At 53.2% G+C, this 18607-nt stretch overlaps 4 protein-coding genes across 4 annotated transcripts; 1 reads left to right on the top strand and 3 right to left on the bottom strand.

Annotated features, from left to right (window-relative positions):
• Positions 1 to 3494: 3494 nt before the first annotated feature.
• On the bottom strand, positions 3495 to 5186 carry COL26b_014043 (uncharacterized protein; the record flags this gene model as incomplete). The annotated part of the gene is made up of 2 exons (XM_053186623.1): positions 3495 to 5012; positions 5097 to 5186. 2 exons carry the CDS (start codon positions 5184 to 5186, stop codon positions 3495 to 3497), a joined length of 1608 nt encoding a protein of 535 aa, XP_053029436.1.
• Positions 5187 to 9353: 4167 nt separating this feature from the next.
• On the top strand, positions 9354 to 10695 carry COL26b_014042 (uncharacterized protein; the record flags this gene model as incomplete). The annotated part of the gene is made up of 2 exons (XM_053186622.1): positions 9354 to 9542; positions 9787 to 10695. 2 exons carry the CDS (start codon positions 9354 to 9356, stop codon positions 10693 to 10695), a joined length of 1098 nt encoding a protein of 365 aa, XP_053029435.1.
• A 514-nt stretch (positions 10696 to 11209) lies between these two features.
• On the bottom strand, positions 11210 to 11626 carry COL26b_014041 (uncharacterized protein; the record flags this gene model as incomplete). Its single annotated transcript, XM_053186621.1, has 2 exons — positions 11210 to 11454; positions 11587 to 11626. The coding sequence occupies 2 exons, from the start codon at positions 11624 to 11626 to the stop codon at positions 11210 to 11212; spliced, it is 285 nt and encodes a 94-aa protein (XP_053029434.1).
• Positions 11627 to 12207: 581 nt separating this feature from the next.
• Positions 12208 to 13437, bottom strand: COL26b_014040 (uncharacterized protein; the record flags this gene model as incomplete). Its single annotated transcript, XM_053186620.1, has 1 exon — positions 12208 to 13437. One exon carries the CDS (start codon positions 13435 to 13437, stop codon positions 12208 to 12210), a length of 1230 nt encoding a protein of 409 aa, XP_053029433.1.
• Positions 13438 to 18607: the final 5170 nt, after the last annotated feature.

Here is an 18607-nt window from a genome sequence, read left to right as displayed (position 1 = left end):
GGACGTTAGGAAGAGGAGTGTACTTTAGAGTATATAGCTTGAGCCTGCGGCCCTTCACGCCATATACCCTTCGGGAGGTCGGCCGCAAGGGCGGTTGCGCCCTTGCCGCCTCGGCGTTAAATACAACAACAACAACAACATCTTCACCGTCTGGTGTACAACACGTACCAGCAGCAAGATGATGACTAATCAGTCTCAGAGGTCTGAAGCATAAGTAGCATGGCCGATGATCATCGCCATTGTTGCCCCCAGAAAACAACTGCTGAGAAGATTTGTCTTCTCTTGCTGGGTGATCTTTCAAATTGTCTTATACAGAAATAACATTATTGAAGCAGAAGGATGAATCCACCGGTTGAGCTGATCGTTAGGACGAGCCATTGACACAACAGATTGTCGACTACTATCTAGTGCCTAGCTCCGTTCTCTCGCCTGGAAGACCACGAGTATCAATCGCCCACTTGTACCTGCGGATTTCTCGTTAATAGTGGGTATAAAGTCTCAACTCTTAAGATCATAGAAAACAGACCCATCAATGACGAGAGGCGCACAAAAGGTTACGCATATACTACTCCAAAGTCGACACGAGATATTATTATATCGTATTAATGAGTATCCTACCTTTAGGAGCGACTACCTCAAGAAGATAAGATAATTATAAGTATAGCTTGAATACTTAGAAGATAGCAGAGGCGCAGGAAGACGCCAGCGGCTGACAGGCACTGATCTAGGTAATGTTTGCAGCTCAGATGGAGTGTAAAAATGTCACTCAGTCTCTCTCACTCAGATGGACACCGGCAAAATCGATATCCATTCCGCACTCTGCTGGGCGGGGACCGCATTGTGCTGTCTCGTTCTCAAGATGCTGGCTCATCTTAAATACTCCGTCCTGCATCCATCATACCCCGAAAGTAACGAAGCCGACATACCACGGCTAATCCCACCCATATAAAAGATTCAATTGTCACCCAAAAGCTTTCCCGTCCCACACAAATTGAAGTAGCAAAGAGTTGAGGATGTTGGAGTGTTTGCATTTCGCCTTTGCGAACTTCAACAGCAGCGAAGTAGCTAACGCCCCTGTCTCAGCCATCTCGCATCACCACCCCTAATGCTATTCGTCTTCCATGTTCTTCAGTCTTCCTGGTGTATTCGCTCAGATACCATACCTCGTGATATCCTTATGTCATCACAGGCCGCTATTCTTCGTCACGACACAGAGACTCTAACTTCGCTGTGTGGCATATCTCTAGCAGACGTGCACTAAAGCCCTTGATTCATTCCTCTGGTATTCCCTTGTCGCAGCTAATAACACGTACCTTGCTCGTAAATTTATACTACAAGCCAATCCCTTCCCGCGATATTGCAGTCAGCCCAGCTCACTACCGCGACTTCGACCAAGCTACAGTTCGCGTTACTATAAGAGGGCTACGCTAGACAGGCAGTCTTCATCTCTAGACCAATCTTATCAGCCTACTCGAATTCAATAGCTGCGCTTATTCCACTTCAGTGCTTTTGTGACGTCCAAAGCAAAGCTGCTAAAGCTATTCTTAGGTCGCAATTGTCTCTCACTTAGGAGCTACCTCATATACGGGCTCCCTCATTATCATGCGTCATCTTCACACATCTATTCTGTCTGGATACGCTCAAACTACCATCCTCAACTCTTAGAAATAAGCAACAACAACACCTCATCACCAGAGAGAAGAGCAAAGAAAAAGGTCACGCATAAGTAGGCATAGGGGATTGAAACTCTGCTTAGCACATGCAATATGCAGACTTGATCGATTGCAGAAAAGCCTACTACCCTTCCATCCTCTTTGCATTTTATACATCGCCTCACGCACACTCCCGCAAAACCCAGAACCGCAATTTACATCTTCATTAAGTTGCCATGTACTACCTTATAAAAGCAATGCCCCCAAGCAAAAGTAAGCCATCTTCTCCAAGGCAATATTGGACATAGTATCTCTCGGCCAGGTGATAATGCATACCTCTCAGCTGCCTTATGCACAGAGTAACCATATCACAAAAACCGCACCACAGCTCATTCTCCCACAAGCCCAGGGAGCATACGCATCACGTCTGCCCTCCATCCTTCATCGTCATTCGAGTACTGCTGTAAATACAACCAAACCAGCCACCTCACAGTCAGGATCCTGCTAGTCTCGAGCTCCCCGCCAACAACCGAACGGGAGTTTCCCTGAGCATCATAGGTAAATCAGGCTTAATCCCCAAGTCGGTCACATAGTATATCCGATTTGCTCCTCTCAAAATCATCTCCCTGGCCATCCATCCTCTTATATATATGCCCATACCCACCTCCATCTTCAACTCGCCCACTCACGGAGCAACACCACCTTCACAACCAAGCCCATGACAACTTCCATCACCCACAACCTCACTAACACCCCCTCACCTCATGAAAAGAAGCAAAATTGAATGGGATGGGTATCAATTATATATAAACGTCCCTCAACACCTATCTCTCCAATGTCACACACTTTCTTCACCCCGCTCCTCTCCCCTGTACCCCCTCTTACAATTCCCCCTCCTCTTCCCAATCTGCACTCTCCTTCCATCTCCTCCTCTCCTCAACCTCGGCTCGGCTCTCCTCCTCTCCTCTCCCCCTTGAACAAAACACCTCCAATCTCAACGCCCATCCCCAAACTAAAAACAAGGCAAACGCCAGACATGAACACAACCCCCCTCATCCCCCTCTCACCAACAACCTCAAAAGGAAAACACAACAGCAGAGCACACTCAAAGACCAAAAAAGAAACCTTATTTTTTTTTTTCAAAACAAAAAAAGAATCGCTACGATTATACATTTTATAATCGGGGTCAGACAGACAACCTCAAAGAAATCGGTACGTCCTGTCGTTGGGGATGGTGGTGGTGGTGTGTGATACGGCTCAACCGTCTGTTCAGGGTGTGGTGGTAATATTCAACTTTCGAAGATAACAAAAGGGGCCGCGACACCACTCTGGCTCTCTCTCTTCTTCCCCCTCTCCCACTTTCAACAGCATCAGCATCTTCAGAAACAAGTTCTCCATTCCATCCAGCCCCGTCGTCCATCGCCACAAGTCATCCTCCTCTTGAATCGAAAAGTGGCACACGCGTCGACTGGGAATGGGAACATCCTTCTCTTTCTTCTCGCATACGCCGACGCTTATGATGCTGTCGCTGTGGAGCCTCGTCGGCCTTCTTCTCTTCGGCGGCGTAGGGTTACAAAGGAAACTAAAGCTTGGACCGTGGTGCTTCTCTAGAGGTGTGTGTGTGTGTGTGTGATCGTCTCGCCGTGGGACGATGTCGGAAAAATAATTTCGGGTTGGGAATATGGTCGATAAATACATGTGAACGTTCGGGCCGAATGCCGCGAAAAGGAATTAGGAGAGTCGTAACGTCGTTGGAGGCTCGCCTCGCGGGTGGTGGTGGGTGGGTATGTCGGTAAGGTAAACGTAAGCACGGATATATGACAAGTTGAAAGGGTGAGTCCATCACATGACGATGCAGCAGCCGCAACCGCCGCTCTTCTTCTTTGACTTCTCGCCGCCCATCGACATCTCGGCGGCCGAAGGCTGGTCGGGCACGCGGATGACGGTCTGCGTCTGCGGGGGTTGCTCGGGCTGCATCATCGGGCTGCGGGGACTGCGGGGACTCGGCAGCGGGCTGTTCTGCGGCTTGTCGTTGAGCTTCGGCATGGTCGAGTAGGAGGCGCTCTGCTTGATGCTCGGGGACGTGGGGCTCTTGGGAGCGTCGCCCTTGAGGGGCCACTCGTCGTGGGGTTGTTGTTCTTCGTCGTCGTCCGGAGGGGTGGACGTGCTTGGGCCGGCTTCGGGCGGCATCAGCAGTCCCTCGGCGGTCAGGGGACGGAACTCCTTGTCGTAGATACTACCAGACTTGCCCTCGCGTTCCCACTGCTCTTGTTGTAATCGTCTCGCCACGGTCGGGAGCAGTTGCTGCTCGGGAGGAAGACGTGGGTCGGGCTTGAAGGATCCAACCATCCATGGCGGGTCGCCCTCGGGCTTCTTGACACCGGGAGACAGCTCGCCGGATCTCGTCGTGGGCCGCGTCGTGCTCGTCGAGTCCTTGCCGCCTCTTGTCTTTGGCTTGCCCGACTTGGCTTGCGTTGACGCCTTGCGCGTCGCGGGCGTGGTGTTTGAGGCGCCGCCGCTGCCTTTGCGGGGTGAAGTATCGGTGCCAGTGCGCTTCGCAGGTTGCAAGTTCGGGGTAGCAACAAGGGTATTTGCGCTGCCGCTCCTCGGACGTTGCTTCGGGTAGGCTATCGTCTCCAGTTCGTTGGGTCCGCCGCTCAATCTCCGCGCAGAGGGCGCGTGCCGCTCAATGTACGATTCCGGGATAGGAGCCGGGCTGGCCTTGGCGACGGGAATCTTGGACTGCCCCTTCCTCTCGCCATTGGACATCCAGTAGTTACCGTCCCCTTCCAAGGCAATCTCCTCGGGCCGTCGCAGGTCCCAGCTGGAAGAAGGCTCCAAGTCGGGCATCTTTTCCGTCGGGGCTCTGTTTTCCGGGGAGATGGAGGCTTTCCTAGACCTCGGGCGAGGCATCTCGTCATCAGCGGCAGTAGACGTCGTCCTCTTAGTGCTCCCGTTCAGCTTCTCCTCGCTACGACCCCTCCGCGGCCTGCTACTCGCGCGCGGTCTCGGCAGGATGATGCCCGCGGCCTGGAGCTCCTCGCTCTCGATCTGAGCCAGCTTATCGCGGTGGATCCATTTGGAATTGTCATGCTCGGGGTCGTTCTTCAGGTCGTTGGTAGACCGCTTCTCGCCAACCTTTCCGCCAAAGACGTCGTCCGCCACAGCCAAGCCCGTTTTCGCCGATGCGTCGGTATCGCGGCGGCTCTTCTTGCCCAGCGACAGATTATCATTAGAGGCCTTCTTCTTCGGAGGCGGCAGTGGCTCGAAGCCGTACTCGTAAATGTTGGCCGAGTTGCCGTTTTGCGAAAGGGGCGGCCTGTTCGAGTCGGACCTTGCGGACTTCTTATCCTGAGGGTTCTACGACAGATGGTCAGCGTCTGCGCCGGCATGCCGCTGCGAAACGCGTGGGCGATTGTTTGCCCTCTTCTGCACAGCACCTACCTCTGTGGTGTCCCAGGAGTTTTGGTTTCCGTTGCCATGGCTGCTGCTTGGCGGCGTGATGGTGTTCGCGGTCGCTGACGCGGCAGACATGGCGGCCATCGCGTCGTCTGGAGAGCTGGAGGCCCAGCAATCTCCAGACTGTCGTGAGCGGGTGTTGGCTGGGGAGGTCGGCGTCGGCAGAGCTCTCGTGAAGATGGGGAGTCAATTGTCGGCCAAGGAGAAGGGTTTCGGGGGCTGGCGTGCGCGCGCGATTCGAAAGGGTAGTGAGAGAAGCAAAGACGGCGCTGGAGGAAACGCGAGCGGGAGATTGAAATTGCGTCGTGGGCTGGCGGCTTAGCGTGGTTGGAGTGTGGTGTATTTGCGGTAGCTGGCGGCGGCGGCGGTGGTGGTTCACCGGCGAGGCGGCTTATTAGGAGGCGGCCACGAAGCGGCGCGATGGTGGGAAAGGTAAAGTGCAGTTGCAGGTGCCGGTGGAGGCAGCAGGTGCAGAACAATCAAGACCTGGCTGAAGTCTTTTTGGGATGGAAACAAAGAAAAGCAGGATAGCGTCAGGACGGAAAGCCGGGTCGGAGGAAGAGGAACGAACGAAGGTGGCGGCAGGTCGATCCGAAGAAAGCTGCTTGCTGCAGACAGCGAGAGTGAGCGAGTGGTGAAGAATGGAAGTACGGTGTGGGAATGGAAGAAGGTGTTTTCGGTCAAGTCAGGGACAGGTTCAGCGAGAGGCCATTCGCAGCGGTGGTTGACGCTGTGGTGTCGTCCGTCTTGCGTCTGGGTCTGCGTCGTCTTGTCTCTGAAGATGGCCGCTCTCAGCGTTTCCACAGTGCCCAGGAGAAGGAGAAACGAGGACGACGACAACACGCGCAGGTTGGTGGTGGTGGATGTGAATTGGCAGAGGACGTGGACGGGACGGGGGCAGCGCACAGGCACACGAGCACAGTGCGGGACGCAAAGACGCTAAGCAGGGGAGGAGGTGGGCTGCCCCGAGTACGTACCGCTGCTTGGGGGGCTTATCTCGATCAAGACTAGCGCAGCCAAAGTCGAGGGGCTGGTTGGCTGAGACCCTAGTCCAATCAAGGGTTGCGGATCCACAGGTGCAAGGCGTGGGATTCCCTTTTTCGGGGAGACGAGCTTGCTGATAGGAAGAAATTGAGGAGGCATTCGAGTTGTGCTTTGCTTGCTTGCTTGCTTGCTTGCTTGCTTCATCCCCTATTATCCCAAGCTCCAGCTGATATCCGTCCCGATTCGCGGGTATGATGAAGGAGTGATGAGTGTTTCCTTACTGCGATACTTTTAAGAGGCGAAAGCCAGTCATCAGGCAGGCAGGCAGGCACATGGAATTAAAATAACTTATGCTCCGAGCATGCTCCCAACCTGCGCCTGCAACCGGGACCAAAGTTGCATTCTGCCAATCTTCGTCCCAACTGCTGCACGCCTCGGATCCCTTTGACTTTGCATCTCTTCCTCGTCATCCGCTGTCATTGGCCGACGCAGACAAGGCGGGCACCGCAGCGCAGAAATGTTGGTTAGCATTTCCATGGTGACGAAAGACAGACAGAAGAGGGGCCAAACGAAGCACAAAAAAAAATAAAATAAAATAAAAAAGGAGGGGGATCGAGCGGCAGCAAAAATACCCAAGCGATGGAATGAACCTACGCCAAGTCAAGTCAGATCAACTGGCACTTGACACTGTCTGTCTGTCGCTCAATGTCATTGGAGAAGGCAGACAGCTTGCTCCTCCTCTCGAGCCCTCTCGACAGCAGCTGTGACGCCTCCAATTGGCGGTCCGCAGAGCAGATGCGCGATGCAAGACAAGCTGCAGCTCGACCGCAGCCAATGACGGCAGCCAGGACCGCCAGACAAGCTCCTTCTAACAGAGTCTAGAGCTAGGTAGGAGCCGTGCAACGGCCCACCTTTGTCTGCCTTGTGACGCTGCACATCACAGCGCGGGCAGACAAAGACACACACAAACCTCGCTGGAAGGACACACAGAGTCTTTGATGAATCGCAGGCGGGAGCGTGGCAGCATGCCCACTGATTCAGGAGGGACCGGGCCTGAGAGGGAAGACATTGAAGAGACATGGCACAGGAGGCCCAAGTCACCACCACCCCGCCTGCTCCTATCCCCATGCTCGGGAGGCACGGAACGAGCGTCCTCTTCTTTCCTTCTTCCCTCTTTTCGTGAGCAGAAAAGAAGAAAATACGGGTAGCGAAGACAGTGCATCAACTGCGCTCGGACGGGTTCCATTTTCCATTCTAACCCTTCCATCTGCACGTTCGGAGACGGGGGAACTTTGGCCACTGATGCTACTCCCAATGGCCCCCAAAGCAGCCCCGGGCCAGGAGAGAGCGGGACACTATGGGAGGTGAAGCTCAAGCGAGTGGCCGGTCCACAACGGAGCCGCAGACGTAAACACAGCGAGCTGTTGTCAATGGTCAACATCGACGTCGGGGATATCGCTCGTTAATTGCTGTGGAGCGGGTGAGGACCGTTGAAGAACGATGGGGGTCAAACGGCCGCCAGCCGCGAAGGGATTTCGGTGTTAAAAAAGGGACACACACGAAAGGATGGGTGCTTAGCATAAACGATAAGCCAGCCGGCACCAATCCACCATCGTCATCTGTCACCCAGGCTGATCCCGTCCATTCCAGCCAGCTAACCCGGGACCCAAATTCAACGTCAGCTATTATTGTCTGGTCAGCGATCTCGGATAGTCCTCCCGTGGTCTTCGGTACTTGTTTTTCTTGGGTTTCTGGGGGGAGAGGGTTTATTGTTGATCACTAAGGACGGGAAAAACTCACCTCACCCAGCTGGTGCCGTATCCTGCATAAAAACACACACAACAGTCATCTTGCACAAACCCGCAACTGACTCTTGTGGGCTCTTCCTGCAAAGAATTGGAAAGGCGCACTGTGTCTGGACCTCGTTCGAACTCGGGGCCCTTGCAACTGCCTGTTGCACCCCGGCACTCGTCATTTGCGCCTCCTTGCGCAGTAATCAATCCCAGGAAAACGACTCCAACGGTCTGTGCCTTTTTCCCTTCTTTTTTTTTTTTTTTTTTCGTCTTCTCCCGTTGGGCATCTGGCTCGGCATTTTCTAATCCAAATATGGCGGCCTTGCAGCCTTGGTTGGACCTGAAGCATCGTACAGCATCGCAGCCTTTCCGTATCGCGGCTAAGGTAGCGCCTGCTATCTGCATGTGTTGTCTCTGCCTCTGTTTTCTTTTCTTTTTGTGCCGTCACCTGCAGACCGTTTGTCTCTGCGTCGGACCATTTCGCAAGCCAATGGCCGCCCAACCTCGTGTTTCCTCTCGTGCCGTTTCTTGTCATTCACCTGTCCCTCATGAACAGCAGCAAGACCCTTTACGGTGTTCCTCACCTTCGGGTCCTCACCGCCAATAAAACCCCCTCCTAGCTGCTGGTCCGCCAGCATCTCGCATGACGGAGACATTTTCGCCGGCCCCACATCCGGACAACATCCCCAGGTGGTGTCCCTCCAGCATGGCCCCCCTCCTTGTGATATCGCACCGTCCGAACGAATGAATGCTTATCTCATCAAACCATCAAAATAACCACCACACACATAACACTCACACTGCAAATACATGACTCCATCCATCATCAAATCTGCCCTGCCCTGCCCCCCTTCCTCACCTCCTTCTAGAAGAACCAACTCATCCAAATCTCGCAGGGGTAGGCCGTAGTTGGGAGAAAAGATCAGCTCAGATCGTCCTCTGCCTTATAATTTCCGAACGGGGGCTCCGGGGGCAGGCAACAACACTTTTGAAAAATACCTACACTTGTCGAGGGGAGGGCCTTGCGTTGCGTCTTCACATTGCTTGCCCAGGTGCCGTATAGCTACGGCTTGAGTTCTCTGGCCGGGAAAGAGACAAGAGCCGGCGCACGGTGAAACAACGCCGACCTACGAATAGCAATTAGTGCCGGCCTGCCCTTTCCCATCATCCACGTATTAGCCTCTCTGATGACACCTGCATCCAGCCTGTTTCAAGTGAAGCACCGCGCACAAACATCTCCGTCCATCAATCTCGTTAGGCAACCTCCTAAACCTGCGTCCGCGTGCACAATTATTCTTTGCCTGCAACACTCTCTATCAAATACCAAATTTGCACAACATCATTCATAACCAAGGCCTAAGCACCGCGAGAAGCATCGCATAACATCCTGCCGGCCGGCCCCCGTGCCACCAACCATCCCGCCCCATCCCCGGCCCCCGATCGCTGACCCCCGATCCTCAAAACCATGGACTCCCTCGCCGGCACTGAGGCCCAGCCGCGCAGCACCAGGTGCCGCCACCAAGACCCTCCCACCCGGACGCGGAGGACCCGGTTCGTCTGCGTCTCCGACACCCACAACACCACCGTCAAGCTCCCCAAGGGCGACGTGCTGATCCACGCGGGGGACCTGACGAACCAAGGCAGCTTCTCAGAGGTACGTGCTGCGGCGGCCTCCGTCACGGGACTTTCCCTGCTGTTCTTGCCTTCTTCCAATGTGTAAACTCCCCTCCGCCGGGAACTGTGTGGGAGCACCACTTCGTTCGCGCAGAGGCTGAAGCTGCGTTCTCGTCTGGGATCTTCGCGGTAGTGTGTAAATAAACAACACCGAGCTTACTTGCCACCACCATCACCATGTTTACTTTCTGTACGGATACCGCACCCGGCTAACATTACAACAGCTATCACGAGCAGTAACCTGGCTCGAAAAGGCCCCCTTCGAAGCCAAGATCGTCATCGCAGGAAACCACGACCTCACCCTCGACGCCCCCTTCTACGCCCTCCACGGCCCCCATTTCCACAACCAAGCCCCGCAGTCCCCCTCCGACTGCCTCGCCCTCCTGACCTCCTCCCCCAGCATGACCTACCTCAACCACGCCTCCGCCAAAATCACCCTCACCTCCCCCTCCGGCCCGCGCACCTCCTTCTCCGTCTTCGGCTCCCCGTACTCCCCGCGCAACGGCCTCTGGGCCTTCTCATACGACACCCCGCCACAGAGTCAGACTACCCTGACGGCAGCGGACCTCCCCGCGCTCTGGGACGACATCCCCCTCGACGCGGACGTCGTCGTCACGCACACCCCGCCGCGCACCCACCGCGACGAGTCCCGCCTCCGCCGCGCAACGGGATGTGAGGCCCTCCGCCGGGCGCTATGGCGCGTGCGCCCAAAGCTGGCGGTTTGCGGGCATGTCCACGAGGCACGGGGGGCGGAGAGGGTGACTTGGGATCTCGGGTGCGCGAACACGGCGTTCAAGGAGGACGGGATTGCCGGGTGGGAGGATCCTGGGGTTGGGGGGAAGCAGTCGCTTGTCGACCTGACGGCGAGAGGCGGACGGGTGTTGGAGAATGACGGGTCGGTAACGGCGGGTGAGGGTTTGAAGACGGAAGTTGTGGGGGATGTGAGAGGGTTGGGGGGCGATCCGGCGAGTGTGAGAGCTGATCGGACGGCGTTGGTGGGAAGGTTGGGCAGGCGGGAGACGTGTGTGGTGAATTGTGCTATCATGGCGAAGAGTTGGCCGCATGTTGGAGGGAAGACGGTGAATAAGCCCATTGTTGTGGATTTGGATTTGCCTGTGTGGGAGGAAGAGTAGGTCTGGGATGGTGAGGCAGACTCGTGATGGTGTTGAACGGAATAGGGCCCTAGGATTGCTCAAGTAGACCTAGACTGAGGGGGCAGTGAAAAATATCTTGGTGTTATCGTTAGATGCCTTTAGCTGCTGATCAGGGTGAGATCTCAGAGATCTCTACATCACGACGAACGACGACCCCAGTGCTGAGTAGGGGCGAGTTGTCAGTTGTCTGAGGATGATGATGAACAGATGACGAAGGCGATGAGGACGGTGAAGATGGCAAGGGTGACAAGGACGACGGGCTATCTTTGCGCGCCTAAAGTGGTATCTCTGCTGTCGGAGTTTCCCTCCGCTTCCCTCTATCTGTTTGTGACTCAGACCACGGGGGCCATAATTCGTTCTGAGCAACTTGCTCACTTTCGAATGCCGTTTCCTGCCCTGAAGCTCTCCAAACCCCAACTCGTCACGACCAACTCCCCTTCAACCGATCCCTCGGCCCCTCCATCTCCTTTTTCCGTCTGTCAAACAGACCTCTTCAGCAAGGGCCCAGAGACTGAGCGCTCCAGGTGTTGGGAAGGTACAGCACGTCGATGCCGCACGAATCCGTCACCTGGACGAAGAAGTTCTTGCCCGAGGCCAGGATGTAGCCGCCGTCGGTCTTGGAGATGCACCCGCTGCCGACCTGCACGTCGAAGTCGTTCTTGAGGGCGACGTTGCAGTCGGCGAGGGCGCTGGCGGCCAGGAAGATAGCGGGGATGGCGGCTGAGAACTTCATCTTGTCTGTACAGTTGTTAGTTGATGGGTTCTTGTCTTGGTTTTCTGAGCGTGACAAACGGTTGGAATGAGCGGGATGGTAAGTGTAAGATATGTAGAACGAGTGATGTATTGTTTAGTCGCCGGAAAAAGAGTGACGGTGGTTGAAAGAGAGGACAAGCGCAGGAATTGCGAACATGATGTAGCAGCATATTTGAACGCTCGCAATCGGTTTAGATCGTCAAACGCGTGGGAACTACGGGTCATGATCATGAGTCGTTTGCCGGAACGAAAGCGAGCTCGGGGTCCGCCCCGGGCCCATGGCATAGGTACGTGCTTCCTGCTCACATGAGCCGGTGGATACACAATTTGGGCGAAGTCATGGACTAATAGCTCTGCCCCGCTGAATAGGACATAGAATAGTAATCAACGGACTTCTCTAATTTCCTGTACTGCCGTACGATACATTTGTCGAGAAGCATTGTGTTCTCCGCGTCAGCACCATCTACGGTATTAGGGATTCGGGAGGAATATATCCACATTTAAGGCAACAACACATCATAAACGAATATTGGCAGGTGCTAGAAAAGATATAAGTGCTGCGTTCAATTGAGATCGCTATCTATCTGGAAAAGAAATATCTGGCTTGCAAAATGCTAGAAAATATGAAAGCAAACTCCCCTGAGGGCGATAATCTAGTTGGGGCATGATAACATAAGAAAGACGAGCCGGCATACGGTATGCTGTGCAACTCTACCAAGCAAAAGTTGAAGGAGAACATCAAAGCCAGGTCTTCCTCTGTGGTTGTTGTGTGCTTATCTGAAGCCTTTTGGCGTTTTCAAACACTCTGTCAAGCTTCCTCAAGTCCAAATCCTTGATGGCTGGATACACCCTCTCCTTCCTCGGCGTCTCTCCCTGTTGCAGCAACCCCTTCTCAATCATCTCCTCCAGCAAGTCCTTCTTCATCCCCTCCGGAGTAAGCGGCGAATGGTAGATCACATTCAGCCCCTGGGACTGCATATCCCCCACGTGGCCAGTGCCCTTGTTGTCGTGCAAGTGCGGGTTGCGAGTCATGTGTTGGTGGATGTGCACCAGACTCGCGGCCGCAGCCTTCGCATCGCCGCTCTTCCCCATCTGCTCCAGCAGGAAGATGTACTCGTACGGCTCCACGGCGAAGCCACCGGCCATCTCCATCTTCGTGGCCAGCGCCATTGTCATTGCGTGCTCGCCCGCGTTGCCGGTCTCAATAATGTTGGTGTACGTGCTGTCGTTGCCAGTTTCTCGGTAGATCTCCTCGAGGAGCCGGTTCAGCCACCCGTTGACGACCTCGGAGCACCGCCCGCGGCGCTCAAAGACCCATTCGTTGTCGCGGTACTTGGGCTTCGAGCCCCAGGATATGCGGACCATGGCGTCGGCTGACTGGGCGAGGTAGAGCCCCGAGGCGAAGGACTTGCAGTACTCGAAGGCGGAGCCGGGGATGTAGTTGTCGGCGTCGATGAAGCCGAGGTACTCGCAGCCCTGCATGGCGGCGAGGGTCATGCCCATGAGCATTCCCTCACCCTTTCCGTTGCGGATTGTTGGGATGGCAGTGGATGGGTCGATGAGATCGGGTGCGCCTGCGGCTTCGAATGCTTCCGCGGCGGCTGGGTCTTTCTGGTGGATGGCGATGGCCTGGCGTCCTGTCAGGCGGCAGAAGTTCTTCAGAAGACTGACTTCTATTCTGTAGTTGTCGACTCCGCCGTGTTCTCCTCGGCTGCTGTTGGAGACGAATATGATTGTGCAGCCGTGAGGGATGCCGGCGAAGAGGTCGTCAATGACGTTGGGCTTTTCGTTCATGCAGAGGATGATGATGGCCATCTTGGATTCGATAGCGAAGAGCTTGTCCTGGGAGACGGTCTGACTGAAGGGAGTGCTGTGGCCGTACCCAGCGTCCATCTCCAGAATGCGCTGGAGATCATGGACAAGTACTGAGCCGACTTGCTCGAACCTCTTGGCGACTTCGAGTCTCATGACGGTGGTTAAAGTAAGAATGATCTGAAAGGGGAAGTAAGATGTCTAGCGAGGGAAGAAAGTGATGCCTGATGGTGTCTCTCCATCCTGAATCCTTCGAAAAGATGCAGTTTAAATAGAGAAACTTTCCTTTATCAAGCCTTCCACCGCCGTGCTTCACCGTACTCATGCGAACCGGTCGACATATTGGCCTCCTTCTCCCCGGGCCAACTTTCAAGGCAGCAATTCCAATTAGTACCACACAGCGACTTTCAAAACCGACACAGCAATAGTGTGCCGACAAAGATTTCCCATTGGCGCCGCGAACCGCAAGGCATCGAGTGCTTTACCCTGCAATAAGCGTTGTTCATGTGGCCTGCCTGGGATGTGTGAGATGCGGCCTTTCCATACTGTCGGGAGCACTCACCGATGCGGTGGGTTTGGGGGCTATTTCCCGAGCGTCTGGGTCCGAAAGTACGCCAGTAAATACCGAAAACTTGGATGCCTGCATTTTTGGACTAGATGTTTGTGGAGGGTAAGACAGACGGTGACGGCCGGAGTTGGCCGACGCTGAAAAGGGAGTGATTTCGTTCGCCCCTATTCGCAACCTTTAGCCCCCAAAAATCGTTCGACCCGCGAACATTTCTGTGAGCGGGTAAGACACCCGGAACAGTGAGTCAACCTGGGACATAAACCCGTCATGGGATGAGTGCTGGAAATAAGATTGAGGCTCTGTCCCCATAAAAGATGACGCGGGCACGTCAGCTTGCCAAGTCGGGTACCCTAACCGTTGGCAGCCTTAAACGGTTGCTGTTCTGGCCCGCGACTTGCCGACGACGAGAACGAGTGTGGTGACTCCTGGCCGTAGTTTACTTGCTTTTGCTATGTAATTTAAAGTTTCAAATGACATCCAAATTTCAGTGCCAAGTAGCACCCCGGCGTGGGGGGGGCGCATGCTTGCTTGGTCTTTTCATGCTTAAGTAGGAGGAATGGGATGCTTGCTGAAAAGGCCCGCGAAGCAACGTCCAACCAGATTTCCGGGTACGAATGTGCACAATGCTGACCACATGTGCCAAGGGCAAGGCCAAATAGACCTCTAAAGAGTATCCATCAATAGTGACGCTCCCACGTAAGAGGCGCATTAACTGAGCCCACTCGTGACTGGGGCTATGTCTCGTTGCCTTTACCTATGCCGCATCAGCCACCCAAATCAAATATTATTACGCAGTTGCGATGGCCGTGATGCTATTACTGCTTTTTTCTACTGTGAAATTGTAAACTGTGTGGGTATGAATGATTCTCGACATTGCGCAGTTGCGAAGTCTCTATGCTGATGAGGATTTCCGCGCACGTGGGCATCTTTACGACTCTGGGTCATACGCCGAAATACGAGGGTCAAATGAAAATGGGACTTCCATCTATGCCTTTTATTGGTCTCTCAGCTTCTTCGACATCGTTTTTTTTTTTTTAACCCAAATCAGTCGGCTTAGAAATGGTGAAACCCAATGTAGGTAAGGTAGAGTCTATCTCTCGTAACTACCGTCATGTGTTGATTGGCGGGAATTATTCGACTTGCCTCTCACGAGAATTTCGTCCCAAACTTTTCCGAATTTCAACCTTTGCTGTGAGTCTCGCTGTTTCCAGAATCTCAGGCTACAAATTCCAACTTCAAAACATTTGCGCCTAATTTCCTTACACTAAAGAAAAAGCATATATACTGCCAGTTTGAGTGTTGAGTATCAAACATGTAAGACTTCCACCGCAGCGAGCGATATGAAACTTTTATTTCTGGCAGCTATATAATGGGAAGAGAAAATAGAATGGCAAATTTGTAGAAGCTAAGGAATAGTCTTTCCCGTATCAACGTCGTTTTCTGAGAGATAAAGTCCCAGCAAAAAAACAGTGAGGTATATTCTGAAAATTTCTGAAAAGAATATTTAATATTAAACGAGATTTAGTTTGTCGTTCATGCTTAAGACTTCTTTCTTTCACGTATTTATTATCGTATCAATTGAAAATTAGCGCAATCAGAATATGCGGGGTTTAAATTGTGGCCTTGAGACTTGATTTGCTACAAGATGTTTGTATTACTCTGAGGATGAAAGACCTGCTTTTGTTTCTACGCGTCGCCTTTGCTGGTATACACAGACGGCAATGCTAAGCTTGCCAACTTAAGCAACCATGCCAAGGCGCACAACATTCAGCACAGGGTGTAACCTCGGACTGCCACGACTGTCCTATGACACCCAGCCCCATCATTTGCAGTCTAATGTGGTACAGCAATTCAAGGTTGAAGTACCCTCGCCTCCGCAGCTGTTGAAGAACGGCTGTGCGCAAGTAGCGCCGCTTGTGAACGATTTACATTTGGCTGATACGAGAGAAGGTCCGAGTAACGCTGCAACTGCGGCAACTACATGGCGGGAGATATGCATCTTTAAGGTTTCGCTGGGCTGAGTCTTATTCACCTTATGTAAGGCTAGTGGTGTATTGCGAGCGCGAAGGAAGCACTTACGAGTTTTGATTGCTTTTCTTAAGGAACCCTAGTATCGATGCTTTAAAGAGAGTGAAGAGCGGGAAGTGACTGAAAATGTTGCGATGGTGGTCTAAAGTAGTTCCGTGGCTGAGAGAAGACGAGACCGGCCTTTAAATATTTCGACCATACGCCATCTCTGATTCAGTATCGACAACATCGCAAGATAATTCGCTGAATAGCTTTACCACCAAGCTGGTACGGGCTATCTGAATCACCCCGTCTATCTGATACAAAACGTTGCAAAGTATCCCACCGGGCGTGCATCGTTACCATACGGCCGGCACCCGATGGGATGTCAGTAGTGGTAGGTTTACGGAAATTCTCGTCTCAACGTCGGAACAAAGACTGGACTAGATCGGTATCAATCGAAATGCGACGAACCACGCGGTTCGAAAAACTTAAAGAAGTATGGGAATCGTCTCAAGGCCTGTCCTGAACTTGGCATGCCACGACACTTTGACCAAGTGAATGGGTTGTAAATCCCTGGTGGTTTTCAAAAGTCTCCGGCTCACCACCTTTTTCCGCGGCGTCTTCCTGACCATCTCGGTGACCCGGTGGCATCTGCCATGCCGATCCACCGGCCCAGCGCCAGCCCTTAATAATTCGACATCCCGACGCTGCCTCGTTCACTCGGAGTGCAACCATTCCCATACGTGCATGATTCATCTAGTTGGGAATCGACGACAGCACCTCATCCCTAGACTGGAGTTCGTTCTCTTTCCGTCTTGCTCATGAACGACAGGAACGTGACTCGTGAATGCAAGTCAAGCTTAGCCAGGAACAACTGACCATGTCTCTCCTGTGAATTTCAAACGTCCAGCCAGCCTCAGTGTCTCTGGGTCAACATAGACCTTAAGACCTATGTCCTTTTGCCCAAGATTGTACACCCGGAAAATGACATACACTGTGTCGCTATCGTCTGTAACAAGATTGTTTCTCATCTTTGGCATCCAATATTAGAAGCTTGTTTGGGGCTGATGCGAGCACTCAAGGTTGTTCTGCAGACTTACTCTTTGATACTGGGCTTTGCTCATGTAAAACGCTGTTTCGCAAGACAAGGTTGTCGTCTTGACTTCTATGAAGTACTTGGGGCCACGAGGTCGCGAGAGCCACCGGGTCTCGAGGTAGCCTTGTCGAACAAACAGGGACGTCAGCTGCTTACTGACGTCTTCGTACACTATGTCGGAGGTCTCTCGACCGCTCCAAGGCTCCATCAACGCGTAGTCTGGATGCACTGTCACGTATCTGCGGATGTTACTTTGCCAGTTGTCTCTGGAGAACTCAGGCAGTGGGGGCAAGGGCACATCTTGGTCCGATAAGTGAGAAAGCAACTCAAAGACCTGGCAAGGGCTAGTAAGTCGTCTAGTATAGTCATGATTCAGGGTGAAAACTTACATAGAGCTCTCCCGCTGCGCCAATCTTGCAGTCTCGTTCTATCTGACTCGCCGAGCGCAATCCGAGTTCTGCGTCGTCTCTAGTGGGCTGAAGATCCGTGTATAGTTGACTAAGATCAAAGGCTCCGCATAACGGCAACGCATTTGCCCTTGGTTTTTGGCCTGCGGCGATCACCTTGCTCAAAAGTGCAGCATAGGGAGCTTGGCTACTGGCGTCATTCCGAGAACCCCCAGATAAGGGAGTCCATGAACCTTGTGAGGGGGTGTTTGATGTCCAGGCCGAACTCTGTGCAGACATCGAGCGATTGACTGTTGCGCTGACTACAGCATGTTGGTTGGTTGAGGAACTGGACGCAAAGGCCATGCGTATTTCCGCATCCTCCGCCTCGCTCCCACCCCGACCATTCGCGTTGTTGTCTGTTCTCGTATCTGCAACTGATACTGCTGTTTCTGAAGAAGCCGTGTCCAGGGCTACATCCTCGTCAACGTTCGCAACTTGGACTTGTGCTATGCCATTGTCCTCAAGGGCTCGATCGAGCATTGCAAGCGGTGCCAGAAGGATGTTTTTTGTAGCATTCATGGCGCTGTTTGTGACGTTTTGAGACACTTGCGTGACAGGGTGTCTCATCATACAGTCGAGCAGCTTGTCTGGCAAAAGATTGGTGAACATATACTCCTGATGATCTTTGTCTCGTGGCACGTATATCTTGAGACCAGATTGAGTCTCGTCGATGTGCAGGCTTGACTTTTCTCCTTCGACAGCAAAAGAAGTCTCGCCTTGCACGAGACAGAGACCTGAAGAGATTCCGTCAGTTTCATATATTCGTGCTGACCGTAGAACAGCGAGGAGGGAATCCATGTCTCGACTGTTTTGCGAACGAGGGCTGTCGAAGTGTGCCGCAACTCTTTCTATGGGATCAGCATGCGTCCGGATGACCCGACAGCGCCTTGGACAACTTACCTGAGAAGAGCATGGGCTCGGTTTCGAATCTGTCGCTGCGGATTTGTTATGGGAGTTGCTGGTCCGCCATGGAAGGAGGTAATTTCCTTGACGCAACGCGAAAGATATCTATCTTCCAAGTGCGTCCATTCAAGGAAGGGACGCAGCCGAGCCACTTGTTCTAGTGTAAAGTCGAGAAAATTCACCTTGTTTTTAAATGAGGATCTCAGAGATTCACGGTCGATGACGCAAAATCCAGTTGTTGCAGTTCCAACCGTGACCCTGCCGTTGGGGTGCGCGATAGGGAAGATCTTAGTCTTCAAT

The sequence above is a fragment of the Colletotrichum chrysophilum genome (assembly GCF_026319265.1).
Source record: "Colletotrichum chrysophilum strain AFK26 chromosome Unknown scaffold_285, whole genome shotgun sequence".
Taxonomy (NCBI): Eukaryota; Fungi; Ascomycota; class Sordariomycetes; order Glomerellales; family Glomerellaceae; genus Colletotrichum; species Colletotrichum chrysophilum.
The sequence above is the reverse complement of the archived record's forward strand: the minus strand, read 5'-3'. Positions and strand labels throughout refer to the sequence as shown.